This window comes from Spermophilus citellus (genome assembly GCF_964194105.1).
Source record: "Spermophilus citellus genome assembly, chromosome: 6".
Taxonomy (NCBI): domain Eukaryota; kingdom Metazoa; phylum Chordata; class Mammalia; order Rodentia; family Sciuridae; genus Spermophilus; species Spermophilus citellus.
The window spans coordinates 61,352,492-61,368,540 of NC_138187.1; the positions used below are offsets into that span (position 1 = coordinate 61,352,492).

At 37.7% G+C, this 16,049-nt stretch overlaps 1 protein-coding gene, 1 long non-coding RNA gene and 1 pseudogene across 5 annotated transcripts in view; 1 reads left to right on the forward strand and 2 right to left on the reverse strand.

The window, feature by feature from the left end:
* Positions 1 to 1,843, forward strand: part of OPTN (optineurin) — a 40,041-nt gene extending 38,198 nt beyond the window's left edge. For all 3 annotated transcript variants that reach the window (XM_081297111.1, XM_081297109.1, XM_081297110.1), the window contains one exon: positions 1,466 to 1,843. In XM_081297111.1, the coding sequence (XP_081153237.1) occupies positions 1,466 to 1,593 (128 nt within the window). In that variant the 3' untranslated portion in view covers positions 1,594 to 1,843. The remainder of the gene's footprint in view (positions 1 to 1,465) is intronic.
* LOC308650792 lies at positions 192 to 16,039 on the reverse strand. The gene is made up of 2 exons (XR_014022415.1): positions 15,790 to 16,039; positions 192 to 636 (listed from the first exon to the last, which is right to left on the reverse strand). It is a non-coding gene; the product is annotated as an uncharacterized lncRNA (long non-coding RNA).
* LOC308650791 (small ribosomal subunit protein eS27-like) lies at positions 10,479 to 13,042 on the reverse strand (annotated as a pseudogene). Its single transcript has one exon. The product of its transcript is annotated as a small ribosomal subunit protein eS27-like (transcript).
* Positions 16,040 to 16,049: the final 10 nt, after the last annotated feature.

Consider the following 16,049-nt stretch of genomic DNA (forward strand, 5'->3'; position numbering starts at 1 on the left):
AGAAGTTTGTTGACCCTTAATCTCAAGCAATGAGACAATTAGAAAGCCCTGCTTCAAAAATCATACTTTATGATGAATACAATAGTAAAATATGCTTCTTGGGCCGGGGATGTAGTTCACTAGTAAAGCACTCGCCCAGTATGCAAAGACCTGGGTCTGGGTCTCAGCACTGAAAAAATGTAAAGAAAATAGAAAGTTTCTTAAGTTTATTTTTTGTCTGAAAGTCTTACATGTTATTGAATTCAGTAATGTATTTTGAAGCAAATAACAATGGTAAAGATCCAAAAACAAAGTTTGGGGGATGAACCAAAGTATGGGCTGAGACTCTAAAAATATAAAATGATTTGCTCTGGTCCAGAAAGGTCAGGCCAGAGAGATGCCCAGGAGACAGAAGTAAATTTCAGCAATGATCACAGTTTGTATTGATCTAGGACCTCCCCAAAGTAAGAGCTTGTTTCAGACATTCTCTGATTTAGGTTTCAACCTCAACCTAACTCAGAAATGGGGGCAATAACAGGATTCATTCTTCAGTTGTTTCTCTTCACTGACTTTCCTTGGGCAATTCATATTCTTTCCAAGGCTCTTCTCATAGGTTACTCATCCAGGAGGCCTTTCTGCATTGGGGCTCTTTTCTTTCTTTCTTTTTTTTTTAAAGAGAGAGAGAATTTTAATATTTATTTTTTAGTTTTTGGCGGACACAACATCTTTCTTTGTATGTGGTGCTGAGGATCGAACCTGGACCGCACGCATGCCAGGCAAGCGTGCTACCGCTTGAGCCACATCCCCAGCCCGGGGCTCTTTTCTTACTCCTACCCAACCCCACAGTGCCTAACACTCTCCCCCTTCCACACCACCACTGCCCCTTCTCTTACCTGGCTTCCCCACCTTGTCAGTACCCTGCACATCCGTGAGGGCTTACAAATATCTGCTGAATAAATGGGAGTGAGTGTTTTGCTTCTAAAAAGGTGCATACTGTTGCAGGAGACCCCTCCCATACTCTCATGATTCCTTCCTTCATTTGCTCTCCCTCTTTTGCTTCTATCCAGAACCTATATTGTCCTGTACCTAGAACTGAAACTATGTCTTTACAAAGACTCACACCTGGAATACAGTTTAAATCCTGAAAAATAGAAAAGTAGCAGATACTATCTGTGGAGATTTCTCTGTGCATACAATGATGTCTTCCATTAAAGAGTGTGGTGATGTACACCTCCTAACTACTTTGGAGGCTGAGGCAGGAGGATCCTAAGTTCAAAGCCAGTCCTCAGCAACTTAGCCAGACCCTCAGCAACTCAGCAAGACTCTGTCTTGAATTAAAAAAAATAAAAAGGACTGGGAATGGTATCCCACTGGGTATTGATTATCAAGTTTAACAGATGACCAAATTAACCAAGCTATTAAAATCAAGCAGAAGTTCTTTTCAAGGTGGAACTAATGAAACTTTTCATTTCCTGCTTATTCCCAGGAGCTGAGGATAGGAACTGGCAGCAAGAGCAATCACAGAGTATTCCAATTCATTCCTGTCCCAAGTGTGGAGAAGTTCTGCCTGACATAGATACATTACAGATTCATGTGATGGACTGCATCATTTAAGTGTTGATGTTTCACCTTCCCCCAAACTGTTGGTAAATGTCAGCTTTTTCCTCCAAGACTTGTAGTTTTGTCTTATTTGTTTTCACTCAAATATTTTGCCTCATTATGCTTGTTTTAGGAGGGAAAAAAAAAGATGTATCAATTCTAAGAGAACACTTTGTGGATTTCCATGAGCTCACAAAATGGAATCCTTAACCACTGCCCTTCTGATAATTCAGTAGTTTTTATGTTCTGTTCATGTGGGCAAATACACTGTTCATACAGTTAAATAGCATGAGATGTAATGTGACAGGGCTCAGGGAATTATAAGAAACTTCACTGATAAATTTAAGAATCTTTTAAGGAGGCAGAAAAAAATGAATTGGTCACAGATTTAATCAGGAAAAATGTCTTTGAAATAGTTTTAAAGCAAATTATTGTTATTATTTGTCTTTTGAAACTGGATCTTTTGGGTTTATGTGTTTTTGTATATGTTGTAGTTTTATTGTAGCCAAAGTTGTGACATACCACTTTTTATCTAGTATGGTGAGCTTTCAGTTAATATTAGGACAAGTCAAAAAATGTTGGCATACATGACATTAAGTTCCTTGGATTTCTCTTTTTTCTCTCTCCATATGTGTTAGAAAAGGAAACTTGGGATGGGATTCAGGGTCACTCTAGCACTAAGCTACATCATGCCCCACTTCCCCTAACCCCACTTTTTTTTTTTGAGATGGTCTCGCTAATATTCACAGTCTAGCCTAGAATTTGCCATCCTCTTGCCTCAGCCTCCTGAGTCACTGGGATTAAGTTCACTAGATTTCTTATCATTCACAGTGTTAATTGAAAAATAAAATTTTGTTTATGAATCTTTTACATTGTTCATATATGATTGATTTCATAGGATGCATTTTCTGTATTAAGCTCATTTAGCTTAATATAAGCTTACTTAGTAAGATATATTTTATTAATTTGATAAAGATGAGCAAGATCCTTTTGTTGAGACCAACACATGTTTGAATTAGAGAGTTATTCTTACTAAGAAGGTGAACAGATAGGGATTTGCCTTATTTTAGACCTGTAGTTTACTAACTAGTACTTCACAAGCCATAGAAGTTAACAATATCTTTATGTATCCAGTTCCTAAAACATTTAAGAGAAAACTAAAAGATCTCTTTTGTATTTACCATATCTCCTAGACAAACTTGATTACATACATATGTATATGCATGTATGCATTTATGCGTATTTAAATATGAATCAAAATAGTTAATTCATGCCAAAAGAACATTTTATGCAAATTACAGTTATCTTCATGCCAAGAGAATAAGAATACACTGTATACCTTATTAATCTAGATTAAAAGATTATCATACATACATCCCAGGGAGAATGTTTGTTAGAGACATTTCTAAAATTATAATGAAAATTTTCTTTACTTCTTTATAGTTTCTAATATAAATGTTTTTATCCTTTTATACTGGATAAAATAGATTTCAATAGAATCCTAAATAGAAAAGAAAACAAAATGGTTTCATGTTTAAGTTATTGTGGATATTCTTTTACTTTGTTCAAATATAGATATCCAGGAGATCTAAACTCTAAAATAACCATATGAATGAGCTTCTTAAGCTTATGACCAAATCATTTGCTTGATAACTAAAAGTATTACAAATGAAGGCAAGTTCTTATGGTTGCATTAAATTAAGGTCGTTGAAGAGTTATCTGTATCCTGTGTTCATTACAGCATTATTCATAGTAGCTAAGACATTGAAGCACGCTAGGCGTCCCTCATTAGATGAATGAATAAAGAAAATGTGGTGTATATACACAATGAAAATACTATTCAGCCTTTAAAAAGAGGGAAGACCTGTCATTTGCAATAACATGGATGAACCTGGAGGACGTTATGTTAATTGAAATAAGCCAGACACAGAAAGACAAATACCATATGGTATTACTCATATGTGAAATCTATAAAGTGGAACTCTTGGAAGTTGAGAATAGAATGGTGGTTACTAGTGGATGGGGAGGGGGTTAGGTAGGGAAAATGGAGATGTTGATCACAGGGAACAAAATACCAATTTTGAGGAATAAGCTTTAGTGATATATGATACAAAATTTATAGTGACTGTAATAAATAATGCGTTGTATATTTTAAAAAAACATTAAGGCTGTTTTAAGGGAATCAACCAGTTTAGTAAATAACATGTAAGCTCTGTGTATGTCTTATCTAATTTATTTATTCTGATATCTCTTCAAATGCTTTATTCCATATTAACAGTTAATTACTCCTCATAGAAATCTTGTGTGTGGATGGATGAAAACACAAAGAATGGTGTCTACCCTTAACAAATTTCTAAGTATTGCTAACTATAGGCACATTACTGTCAGAATATCTCTAGAACTTTTTATGTTGCATGACTAACACTCTGTACCTATAAACAACAATTCCCATTTTCCCCCGTCCCAGCCTCTGGCAACCACCATTCTACCTTCTGTGTCTATGATTTTGATTACGATTTTGATTATTGTAAATACTTTACATAAGAGTATCATGCAGTATTTGTTGCTCTGTGATTGGCTTATTTCACTTAGCAATGTCCTCAAAGTTCATCCATGTTGTTATATATAGCAGGATTTTCTTCTTAAGGTTGCGTAATATTTCTTTGTATATGTACATCACATTTTCATTATATATTCATCTACTTATGGACATTCAGGTGTTTTACCTCTCAGCTACTATGAGTGATGCTACAATGAATATGGGAGTAGAACTCTCTCTTATAACTACCTATACACAAGAGAACTAGATCATATGATAGCAAAGATGGAACAATGGACACGTGCTTCACTCTTCTCTTCTCCTCCCAAAGGAGGGGCTCCCAACATGTACTGGCCTGTGTCTACTGTGATATAGATCCTCTACAGCAGCAGCAAGCCACTCAACTCTCATTGTTAGAACCCCACTCCACCCCCACCCCCATCTGTAATATACAAGTTTCTGTACAGCACTCTGACCAGGCAAGACAAAAACTAGTCTCTTGGGCAGCTCTAACTAAAAACTGAATGCATGCTCCACTTTTTTCCCTTCTCAGGGAGAGAAGCTGAGAGCTAAGGGTTTTCACCTACTTGTCCTGCACTGAATAGGGGGAAAGTACTATGCTAACTGAGTGTATGCTAATCCAGATCTTCTTTGTTCTCAGAAGTTCTCAGCCTCCTGTCGTGTTATATGTCCTGTGTGTCCTATCTTGTCCATCCAGACCTGCCCCCCACCACTCTCAGTATTGGGCTTGAGACAAGATAGAAACCAGTCCCTCAGGCAAACCTTTGGAAAGTTTGCATATTGGGTGTATTCAGTCTCCTCTTTGCCACCCCAGGGAGAACTCAGAAGCTGGGAGTTTTCTCTTGATCATGTTACACTAAGTCAGGGGAAGGTACTCTGTCTAGCAATAGAGTGCCACAAATTTGCCTACATGTTTGTTTTATACTCACTTCAGGTATAAGAACCTCTTAACTATCTTCTTGATTTCTCACAAAAGGAATTGATATATGTATTGTTAAGTCAGCATCTCTCTGGGGGGAGGGAGGGCTTGAGGCTTCCTATGCTGCCATCTTGATGATGTCATCATCTCTCTTATAGGCATTATGGCCCCTTTTCTTTTTCTTACTTTCTTTCTTTCTTTTCTTTTCTTTTCTTTTCTTTTAATACCGGGATTGAACCCAGGAGTGTTTAACCACTGAGCCTCATCCTCATCCCTTTTAATATATTATTTAGAGACAGGGTCTTGCTGAGTTGCTCAGGGCCTCGCTAAGTTGCTGAGCTTGGCTTTGAACATGTTTTTGCCTTAGCCTTTCAAGCTGCTGGGATTTCAGGCATGTGCTACTGCATCAGGCTCTTGGTCCCTTTTTTAAGGCATACCTTGCTTTATTCTTAAGTCTTGTTAAATGGGAACAATAGAAATATGGGAACTAAGAAATATTAATGAACTAATGAAAATCAGATAACTAAATCATTTAATAATATTAAATTATCAACTATTATATTTAAAAATAACTTTGATCCAGTTTGGCATGTGAGGAACTTGGAAGTCATCACTCATCTCCAAAACAACACAAAAAGTCTGAACTGAAATCAATTATTTTTTTTCTGCTATTGGGGATTTGAAAGCAGGGGTACTTTTCTACTGAGCTACACCCTCAGTCCTTTTTATTTTTTACTTTAAGACAGTTCTCACTAAGTTGCTAAGGGTCTTACTAAGATGCTGAGGCTGGCCTCAAACTTGTGATACTCCAGCCTCAGCCTTCTAAATTACTGAGATTACAGGCATGCCCCCATTTTTCCTTGTGAAACTTTAAAATATTTTAAACTAGATGAAAGTACATTTTGTCAAAATTCAAGATATATAGAGAAAGTAGTGCCGAGAGGGAAATTTGTAGCATTGATTGGGCATATAGAAAAGAATAAGTATCTAAAATCAGTAAGTTTCCACTTAGGAGACTAAAAAAAAATAATAAATTAAATGCAAAATAAGCAGAAGAAAAGAAAAAAATTATAGCAGAAATTACACTCAGTTACCATAATACTCTCCCCCAATTCAGTGCAGGACAAGTAGGTAAAAACCCTTAGCTTCTCTCCCTGAGGAGGGAAAAAAGTGGAAAGCAATGAAATTGAAACTAGGAAATCAATAGAGGAAAATTGATAAAACCAGTCTGGTTCTTTGAAATAATCAACAAAATTGGTAAACCGATAGCCAGATTAAGAAAGCAGAGGCAAATTACCAATTTTAGCATACCAGCAATGAGGAATGCTCATTTGAAATTTAAAAACACAGTACCACTTACATTAGCGCAGCATGCGCACGCACACACACACAAAATGGAAGATGTAGGTATAAACCTAGTAAAATATACACAAAACCTATGAGGAAAACCATAAAACTGTGATGGAAAAAAATTCTAATAAATGAAGAGAGATCATGTTCATGGACAGGAAGATTCAATATTCTAAAAATGTCAGTTCTTCCAATTTGATGTGTAGATTCAATGTAATCTCTATTAAAAGTCCCAACAAGTTATTTTATGGATATTAACAAGCTAAATTTTATAGGGAAAGAGAAGAGTATGGCTAATGTAGTATTGAAGAGGAATAAAGTAAAAACACTGATACTACTGACCTCAAGACTTACTAGAAAGCTATAGTAACCAAGATGGTGTGATGTTGGCATAAAAACAGAAGAGGAACTGAGGATATAGCACTTGCTTAGTATGTGTATCACCCCAAATTTGATCTCTCACACTGCAAAACAAAAGAACAAAAAACAAACAAACAATAACAACAAAAAACCCAGACCAATTGATCAATGGAACAGAAAGCCCAGAAATGGATTCACACAAATATAATCAATTAATTTTTGAAAAAGGAATAAGTGAAATTCAATGAAGAAGTTTGTTTCAATAAATGTGTCTGGCACAACTGTTCATATGCATGCAAAAAAAGAGGAGGAGGCAAAGAAGAGGAAGAATCTAGACATAGACCTTACATTTTTCATAAAAATTAAAGCTGGGGCTGGAGTTTGTAGCTCAGTGATAGTGTGCTTGTCTACCATGACACTGAGTTCAATCCTCAACACCACATAAAAATAAATAAATTAAATAAAGGATTAAAAAAGATTATTTAAAAAAAGTCACGGACTGAAAGAAAGTCTTTAGTGACCACATTTCCATAAAGAGCTGCTATCTACAATATACGGCGAACCCTTAAAATTTAGAAAACAGTCAAATCTTAAAACAGGCAAAAGATATGAACAGATATCTCACCAAACAAGATATAGAGCTGGAAATCAGGCATATCAACATCACATGTTATTGAAGAATTGCAAATGAGGCAGGCACAGTGCACATGCCTGTAATCCCAGATATTTGGAAGGCAAAGGCAGGAGGAGCAGAAGTTTGAAGGCAGCCCTAGAAACTTATTATTTGAAGCCTTGTCTCAAAATACAAAAAGAATTAAGGATGTAGCTCCACGTAGAGTGACACAAGGTTTAATCTCTAGTACCACAAAAACAAAAACAAAATAAAAAACATCAGCAATGAGATACCACTGCACAGTTACTAGAATAGCTAACATCCAAAACACTAACAACTGTAAATGCTGGTGAGGATGTGGAGCAACTGGAACTCTCAGTGCTGATGGGAATGAAAAATGTATAGCAACTGTAGAAGACAGTTTGGCAATTTCTTACAAAACAAACCTGACTTACTTTACACAGTTATTCTCCTTGGTATTTACCCAAATGAATTGAAAACTTACAGCCACTAAATTCTGTACATGAATGTTTATAGCCATTTTATTTGTAATTGCCAAAACTTGGAAGCAACCATGATAACCTTCAATATATGGAGGGATGAGCAAATAGTGGCACATCCATACAATGAACTATTATTCAATAATAAAAAGAAATGATGGGGCTGGGGTTATGGATCAGTGGTAGAGTGCTCGCCTCGCACGTGCAAGGCCCTGGGTTTGATCCTCAGCACCACATATAAATAAAATAAAGTTATTATGTCCAACTACAACAAAAAAAAATATTAAAAAAAAGAAATGAGATAGCAGGCCACAAAATTATATATATATATGAAGGTACCTTAACGTGCAAACTGCTAAGTGAAAGAAGCTGTCTTAAAAAAAAACTATAAGCTTATAATTCCGACTATATGACACTCTGGTTTGAGCAAAATTATGGAAGTGAGAAAAAAGATCAGTGGTTTCCAGGATTGGGAGGAGAAAAGGCTGAATAGGTGAAGCCGGGAGACTTTTAGGGCAGTGAAAGTATTCTTATGATACAGTGATGATGAATATATGAAGTCTAACATAACATATGGACTATATAGTTAATGTATCAATATTGGTTTATCAGTTATAACAAATGTCCCACATGTATTATTATTACAAGATATTAATAATAGTAGAAACTGTTTGAAGCAGCTATATAGAACTCTCTGTTCATTCCACTCAATTTTTCTATAATCCTAAAGCTGTTCTAAAAACTGACACCAATTTTAATGAAAAAATAACTTTGAACTAAAAGATTATTTAGTATGAACATCCTAAAATTCATTGTGTGCATCAGAAAATCAAGATTGTTGTGAAGATTGGCTAAGAATTCCATTTGACTCTAATGAAAGGGATAACTTGGGATTGTTTTTAATACAAAATCAAACTTACTGTTCCATCATTAAATCAGTGGTGGAAATCTGATATGACACCTAGTGCAGCTTTTAAGTGAAACAGGAATCAAGTATATGGACCAATCTCCATATGCTTTAATGAAACAACAAAAAATACCCAAATTACTTTGCTATGAAAGGCAGATGAAATATAAATTTAGCATTTTCTTTGACATCCTTTGACTTACATGGTTCATGGCTTAAAAAAAATTATTGAGATAAATTGTGTACTCTTCTCAGGAAAATGTTTTTCATTGTTGATTTTTTTTTAACTAACTAATTAGAAATATGAAGTATATAATACAAGAAGCATGGATTCCAGAACTCTTAGTGAACTTTCTGTAGCCATTTTGTCTTTTAAATATATGGATCTATAATCAAGGGTGAAAGTTATTTCATCTCTCTCTCTCTCTCTCTCTCTCTCTCTCTCTCTCTCTCTCTCTCATACACACACACACACACACACACACACACACACACACATACACACACACAATTATTTATCCAGCAAAATCAAGGAAGAAATATGTTTAATATTCTTATGGATTAATTGGAACTCTGAACAACCTCCTCCTCCTCCTCCTCCTCCTCCTCCTCCTCCTCCTCCTCCTCCTCCTTCTTTTCTCTCTCTCTCTCTCTCTCTCTCTCTCTCTCTCTCTCTCTCTCTCTCTTTACTGTACTGGAAACTTGGTATTATAAATGCACCATCACACCTGGCAACTAGACATTTTATTGGTTTCCCTTTGCAAAACACCAGTTGAAGTCATAAGATAGAGGGTTCTGCCCTGTTGCTTAAAGTAACTGCTGCATTGGTTGAAGGGAAATAAACATCTATTTGAGCAACAAATAGAATATTCTGTTATGACAATTAAGGAGATTAGTTTTCTTCTTTCTCAGAAAGGCCACACATCTTTAAGTAGAGGGTCTCTGCTGAGCAAGTATAGCATTTCTCTCAGTAAAGCATTTTTGTCCAGTCCATTGGACAAATTCAGGTTTGAGATAAAACTGTAGAAAATTCTATACCACAGAGGATAAGAGATGTGAAGTAGATATAAACTGATGCCTACAGGGAGGTGAGGGATGCAGGGCATCCAGGCTCTTACTTCTAATAGGTCTCATTTTGAATAGCATTCCCTCCTCCTGGGTCAGGACAGAAGAACTGGTTTGATTATTTGGCTCATTAGTTAGGTAAATATACTCAAAGATAATACACTTCTAGTCTGTCTACTTAGAGAACTCAACTATGTTCACTAGCCAATACCTCAAACTGTTTAAGAGGTTAAACTTAAAAGGTTTCAAATACAGTTTGGGGTATTGGCTATATATCCTCCTGGCTTCAGTCACAAATTTAAAGACCCTGCTGAAATTCACACCACATCTCTGCCTATCCAAAACAAGCTCCTCTCTAGGTTTCTAGTGTATTTCTATGGTTCTGCCAGTCCCCCAGGTAGTAACACCCTGGCCATTGTCTTCTCCTTTTCCTACCACAGGTGCTTTCCTCTGGTCAGTTACCAAAGCAGATAGGTTTACCTTCACCTGCTCCCCATCTGTCTCTGTATTCTCATAGTTGTGACTGTCACATCCACCATGCGGCCAGTGCAATGGTTTCATTAATGAGGTTCTTGGCATAAAAGTTAGCTAGCAGAGATCGAAATAAAACACATAGACTCAGTTACCTTATTTCTATTGCCAGGTCGGAGACGGCTCCCCTCTCTGGTTCCCACCTCTAACCGCCCGGCAGGGCAGCAAGGATTACTCAGGGCTAGCAGGAGAGAGAGAGAGTGAACACGCCAGGGAGTAGCCTTTTATTTGGGAACAAGAAATTCAGGGGAGAATTCCATCTAATGAAGGTTGAGGGGGGGGCCGCACTCCAAGATCAGGATCAGTGATTGGGCCCCCGGGGTCAGTGGTCAGTCACACCCCCACACAGATGGGTTCTCTCATCAGGAGAGGGCCTGGAAAGTTCCGACACAGCCAGAACGCCTCAGACCCAAACCGGGAGTCGCCCAGTCATGTGTCATAATGGCTCCCCACAGTCACAACCTTCTAACAAGTTCTTTGCCCCTAGTGTCTTGCGTTTCAGTTCCTGAGCACCCATCTTCTTAATCAGAAGATTAAGCCTTCTGATTAATCTTCTGATTAATCTCCTTACAGAGTAATGAGAATATAAATTAGTACATGTTTAATGCTTCCATGTACAGGGCACATTGTGTATATTTTCAAGTTTTTCCATTTAAATATCTTCAAATGTCCTATGAAATAACAATTACCATCCCTACTGAACAGAGAAGTAAGTGGAGTCACTGAGGAGTAACTTATCCAAAGTTGCACAGTTGTAAGTGGCAGTTAAAATCATGCAACCTTCAAGGCTGCATGCAGTCTCAGTACTTAGTACATATGTTTTTTCTCTATATCCACCTTCCTCTTCCATCTGCTCAAATATGTCTTTTTATTATGTATAAGTAAAGGTTTTGGGGGCTGGGGTTGTTGCTCAGTGATAGAGCACTTGCCTAGCATGTGTGAGGCACTGGGTTCAATCCTCAGCACCACATTAAAAAAAATAAACAAATAAAATAAGGATATTGCATCCATGTATAACTAAAAATATATATAAAAAAGGTTTTGACCTGTGTCTATCATCCTCCAGATAATTAGTTTCTACATATTTCCTTTAATGTTTCTGCCTCCTTTTCTCTATATGTTCCTGCCCCTCTAGCAAAATTGGTAGTCACCTGTTGTTATTTACCTCTTATGCATTGTCATATCTCCCATATTACACTGTTAAAACCTGGAATAGGAATCACGTGTTTGCCTAACACTTTTCTACATAAAGCAATGGACTATTATGGCTGTTTTGTGTGAAAATGTACTGGATATTCTCATGTGATCCTCCCTAAAATCTTCTAATCCAGACATTGTCCTCAAATGGTCAGTAACTTGTTAAAAAAAAATGTGCTATTTGGTTTTTCCTTTCTATAAACATTGTGCGCCAGACAGTAGCAGTGAGAGAAAATAGAGGATGATGTAGGAAGATGAGCAAGACATGGTTCCCTTCTCTCCAGATGCTCACAATATAGTAGGAAGAAAAAGATACAAACAATTAGGGAGCACCATGGCAAGTTCTATGAACAAGACCAGTGTGGAGCTCAAGGAAATACCAAATAGGAAAGTTTAGTCCAGGGGATCCAGAGGAGTTTCACAGAGGAGGGATGCTTGGCCAGAGCTTAGATGGATGGGTAGAAGCTGACCAGGTAGTAGTTGATGTTGACCCAATGGTTGAAATCATTCCAAGCAGAGGAATTTACTTGTAAATGGCTCTGAGGCATGCCAGTGCCTGGAATACTTGAGGAAGAAGGAATAGTTCAGTGTAGTTGGAAAAAAAAGACTACTTTAGTGGGGAAAGATAAGAGTTCAGATTATTGAAAAAGTGGGTGGAAGTTGAGTCTATAAGTTTGAAATTTATAGGAACTGAGAGGTGACTGATAGATTTTTTTCAGGGAAAAGCGATGCCAAGATTGTTTTATAAATGGAGGCAACAAGAGAAATAGATAGGAATCGTGTGAGACTGGAAATGGATCAGCAATAGTTAAAGATGAAAGATGATGAGAGACTAAAGAGTGAGGATGTAGGGGAGAGAAAAGATTCAGGAGATATGAGCTAGAGCTTGTGTAACTGAACACAGTGAGTGAGAACTTCAGCAGCATAATGGACTCATGGCATTTATGCCCTTTGGAGACTAACCTTTCTCTTTTGTTTCCCTTTCTTGTTTTGTGATATATTTTAAAAGGCCCTCACTGTGATTCTGATACACTCTAACCAGTGCTATAGAAAGATATTACAGAGGCTGAACAGAGAAATGTCCAGTCTTATCTTGCATTTCTTATTTAACAGATATGATATGAGGCCTAAGCATGTGATTTCTTTTTTTTTAATATCCAAAACGTGTTTATTGGTATGTTTTCCCACTCATCTTGATTCAGGCTGCTTTTAGTGCTGCTTCCTCCTGAAGGAACATCCTTCTGTAAGTCTTGCTTTTCTTCCTGTAGGCTGGCAGAGAACAGTGGAGCAATCAACACAAAAAACTATTCTTTGTGCATGGTTAAAAACTGTGGTGATTTTATAGCATCCTGGGCACTTCACATCCATGAAATAGGAATTGGGGCTCTGCACCAGGAACCACTTCTTGTGTTTCCTCTTCTCTTCTGGAGAGGGATGAAGGAGATTTTTTTGTGAGAGGCATGTTCTCGTGGGGAGATCATCACCGCAGGAAAGGCAAGCATATGATTTCCAATGAGTTCCCAGGTAATGGTGATGCTGCTGGTCCAGGGACCAGACTTTAAGAAGCACTGCTTTATAGCACTGACAATAGCCATTTCCTTCCTAAAAGTCTCCTTTCTTGGAATTCTATGCCATCATTTTCTGCAGACCCATCTCTTATACTGGGAAAACCTGGGAGCAAGAATATAAACTGAAGCCTATATACTCTATGTGTACCATTTGAAAATTTATGGTTAAAACTTACCATCTCCTAGGGTTTCACACTGAATTATGGCACATGAACAGTGGGCCTTAGGCCTCCCAACCTTGTTTTGTGCCTCTTTCACAAGCAACAAGACACCCAGCCTGCTATTCAAGCTTCCTGCACCCCTACCCCAGCCACTATCTTAGACAAAGGATTGGCCCTTGAAAGGACAACCAGAGGCTGAGGCCCAAGTAAGGCCCTTGACACAGGCTTAGATCAATTGGTTAGAAAATTCCAGGAGCCTATGACATAGAGCTTTGATTACAGGGGGTTGCCCATGATCCTGGTGGTATATTCCCTTGGTCCTGGGGCTCATCTCCCTGTGAGAAAGGGTACAGCTGGAAGAAGGATGGGAGAGAACAGGGGCATGTAAAGGACATGGTCAGGGTGCCCTATGGCCTTGGGATAAGAGTAGTTCAATTTTTTGGGTTTTTTTTCTCTTTTCTAGTAATGAAGGTTGAACCTAGAGGCACGCTACCACTTAGCTACATCCCCAACCCTTTTTATTTTGAGACAGGTCCTCACTAAGCTGCTGAGGCTGGCCTTGATATTCCTGCCTCAGCCTCCCAAATTGCTAGGATTACAAGCCTGCACCATCACACCCAAAATAGGATCATTCACTTTCCTAACCCCTCTGGCTGCTCCTGCTCAGTTTCTGTCTTTGGCTGCTCCTATTTACCTCTGCTTCTTGCCCCTCAAATTCTTGTGCTCCCCAGGGTTCTGACCTTCTATGCCTGAGGCTCTTAATCTGAGAGATGTCTATGGATGAACTTCAGTAAAATATGTGAACCCCTGAAAAATTATGCAAAATCTTCAGATTCTGAGTGTATATTTTTCCAAGAGGAAAAATAGAATCACTTTCAGTATTTTCTCAAAGGGGTTTGTGATATCACATACCCGCCAAAAGATTAAAAACCCCTGTAATATAGACTCTGTTTAGATCTCATTTTTAGGTATTTTTTTATGATTCTCAAAACTATTGTTCATGGACCTCTGTTTTTATTCTAAGGAGACATCAACCTCTCCCAAGAACCCCAGACTGGAGATTAAGCTGACTATTTGGCCTTTCTTAATCAGTATCTTAGATACATCTCAATATGAAATTGAAAACAGAATCTATTGACTCCCCTAAACATGTTATGTTTTTCCTGTGTCCCCTATTTCATTGCAATGCCTCAAAAAACACCCAGTTGCATAAATCCAAAATCTGTCATCCTCACCCTCTCTTTCTTTAATATCCCCACTTTCAATGGGTCCTAAATCTGCTCTCATTTTTTCTCAAAATCACTCCCATCTCTTTCCTCAAAATTGCCACTATTCTAAATCCCATAAGAATGGTTTGCTCCCTCACTCAAGTAAGATTTGAGGGCTTAAAGATTGGTACTGTTTCCTACTCCTTGCATAGCATGGGATGCAAAGAGGACCTAAAAGTCAAGGTGAAGAAACCAACTCTAGACTACCAATCAGAATTTGTCAAGGAATTTCTACATGATGGCTAAAACTAAATCAATGATGAACTTTTATAATTAGATAAGCAGTGATACATTTAAACACCTTTCTTCAATTTGATTTTTTGTAGTCTCTTCAATACTGTGAAATTTTCAGCACTCAGAGTTCTCAAAAGGTATTGCTCCCAGGTTGAGCTCATAAGTGGAGCATTAATACACGGAGGAAAAAAATCCATGTAGATGATGTCAGGATTGTTTTTCAGTCATCTTAAAGCTGGTTTTAATTGTTCTAAAATGAAGGTAGATGCATTGGACAAAATAACATCTTATATGAAATGCATTGGGGGAATACCATGCCTGAATAGTGTCCTCAGGAGAAAAAAAGACATGATCATTTTGGTCCATTAAAAACTTGTCTGCTCGGAAGTCTTTGAACTTATGTAGAAGATAAGTCTGCACTTAAAAACTGTATTCTTAATATTATGTACAAACACTTTTTTAAAAATTTTTTTAGTTGTCAATGAACTTTATTTTATGCCATTATACATGTGCTGTTTTTTTTTTTTTTTGCATTACAATTCTTAATACACATATATACCACAATTTGGTGCTGAGAATCGAACCCAGTGCCTCACACATGCTAAGCAAGTGCTCTACCACTGAGACCAAACACAACCCCAGCCCTGAACACTATTTTTAGAATGTAAATACACCAAGTGTTCTGTGAAAAATATGGCTTCCTGCCAAGTTATTGTGAACTCTGACACCTGTTACAATTCTCAAAACCTGTGGACCTAGAACTATCTGGGAATAGTGGTTTGTAAGTCAAGGAATGTCATCTAGCCTTTCCCTCATTTTACGAATAGTGAAAGGAAACCTAAAAATAAAAGTTATTTCCCGAAGGTTGCAGTCAAAAATAGAATTTTTTTGTTTTTGAGTTCGAATATCAACTGGACATAAGGCCAGCAAAGCTAAGTGAGATAATCAACCAGCTTGTTTCGACCTATATCTACTTACCCCACAGGAAATTTGTGAGCGCAGCAGTAAGCGTTTGGCAAATGTCGGGGCTTCTCTGCGGCAATTCTTTGCCTCCACCTCGTGGAAAGGAGAAAATGCAGTTGCGAAGAACTAGATCATTCAGTCCTTAAAACGGTGAAGAAATGAGTTTGGACCGCGTATAAAAATACTGTAAAGGCATCCTGACGCTGGGGGGCGTCAGACTCTGTTTTACAGGGTCCATCCAAGAAGTTCACGGAAGTTCCGGTGCCCTCAACAAA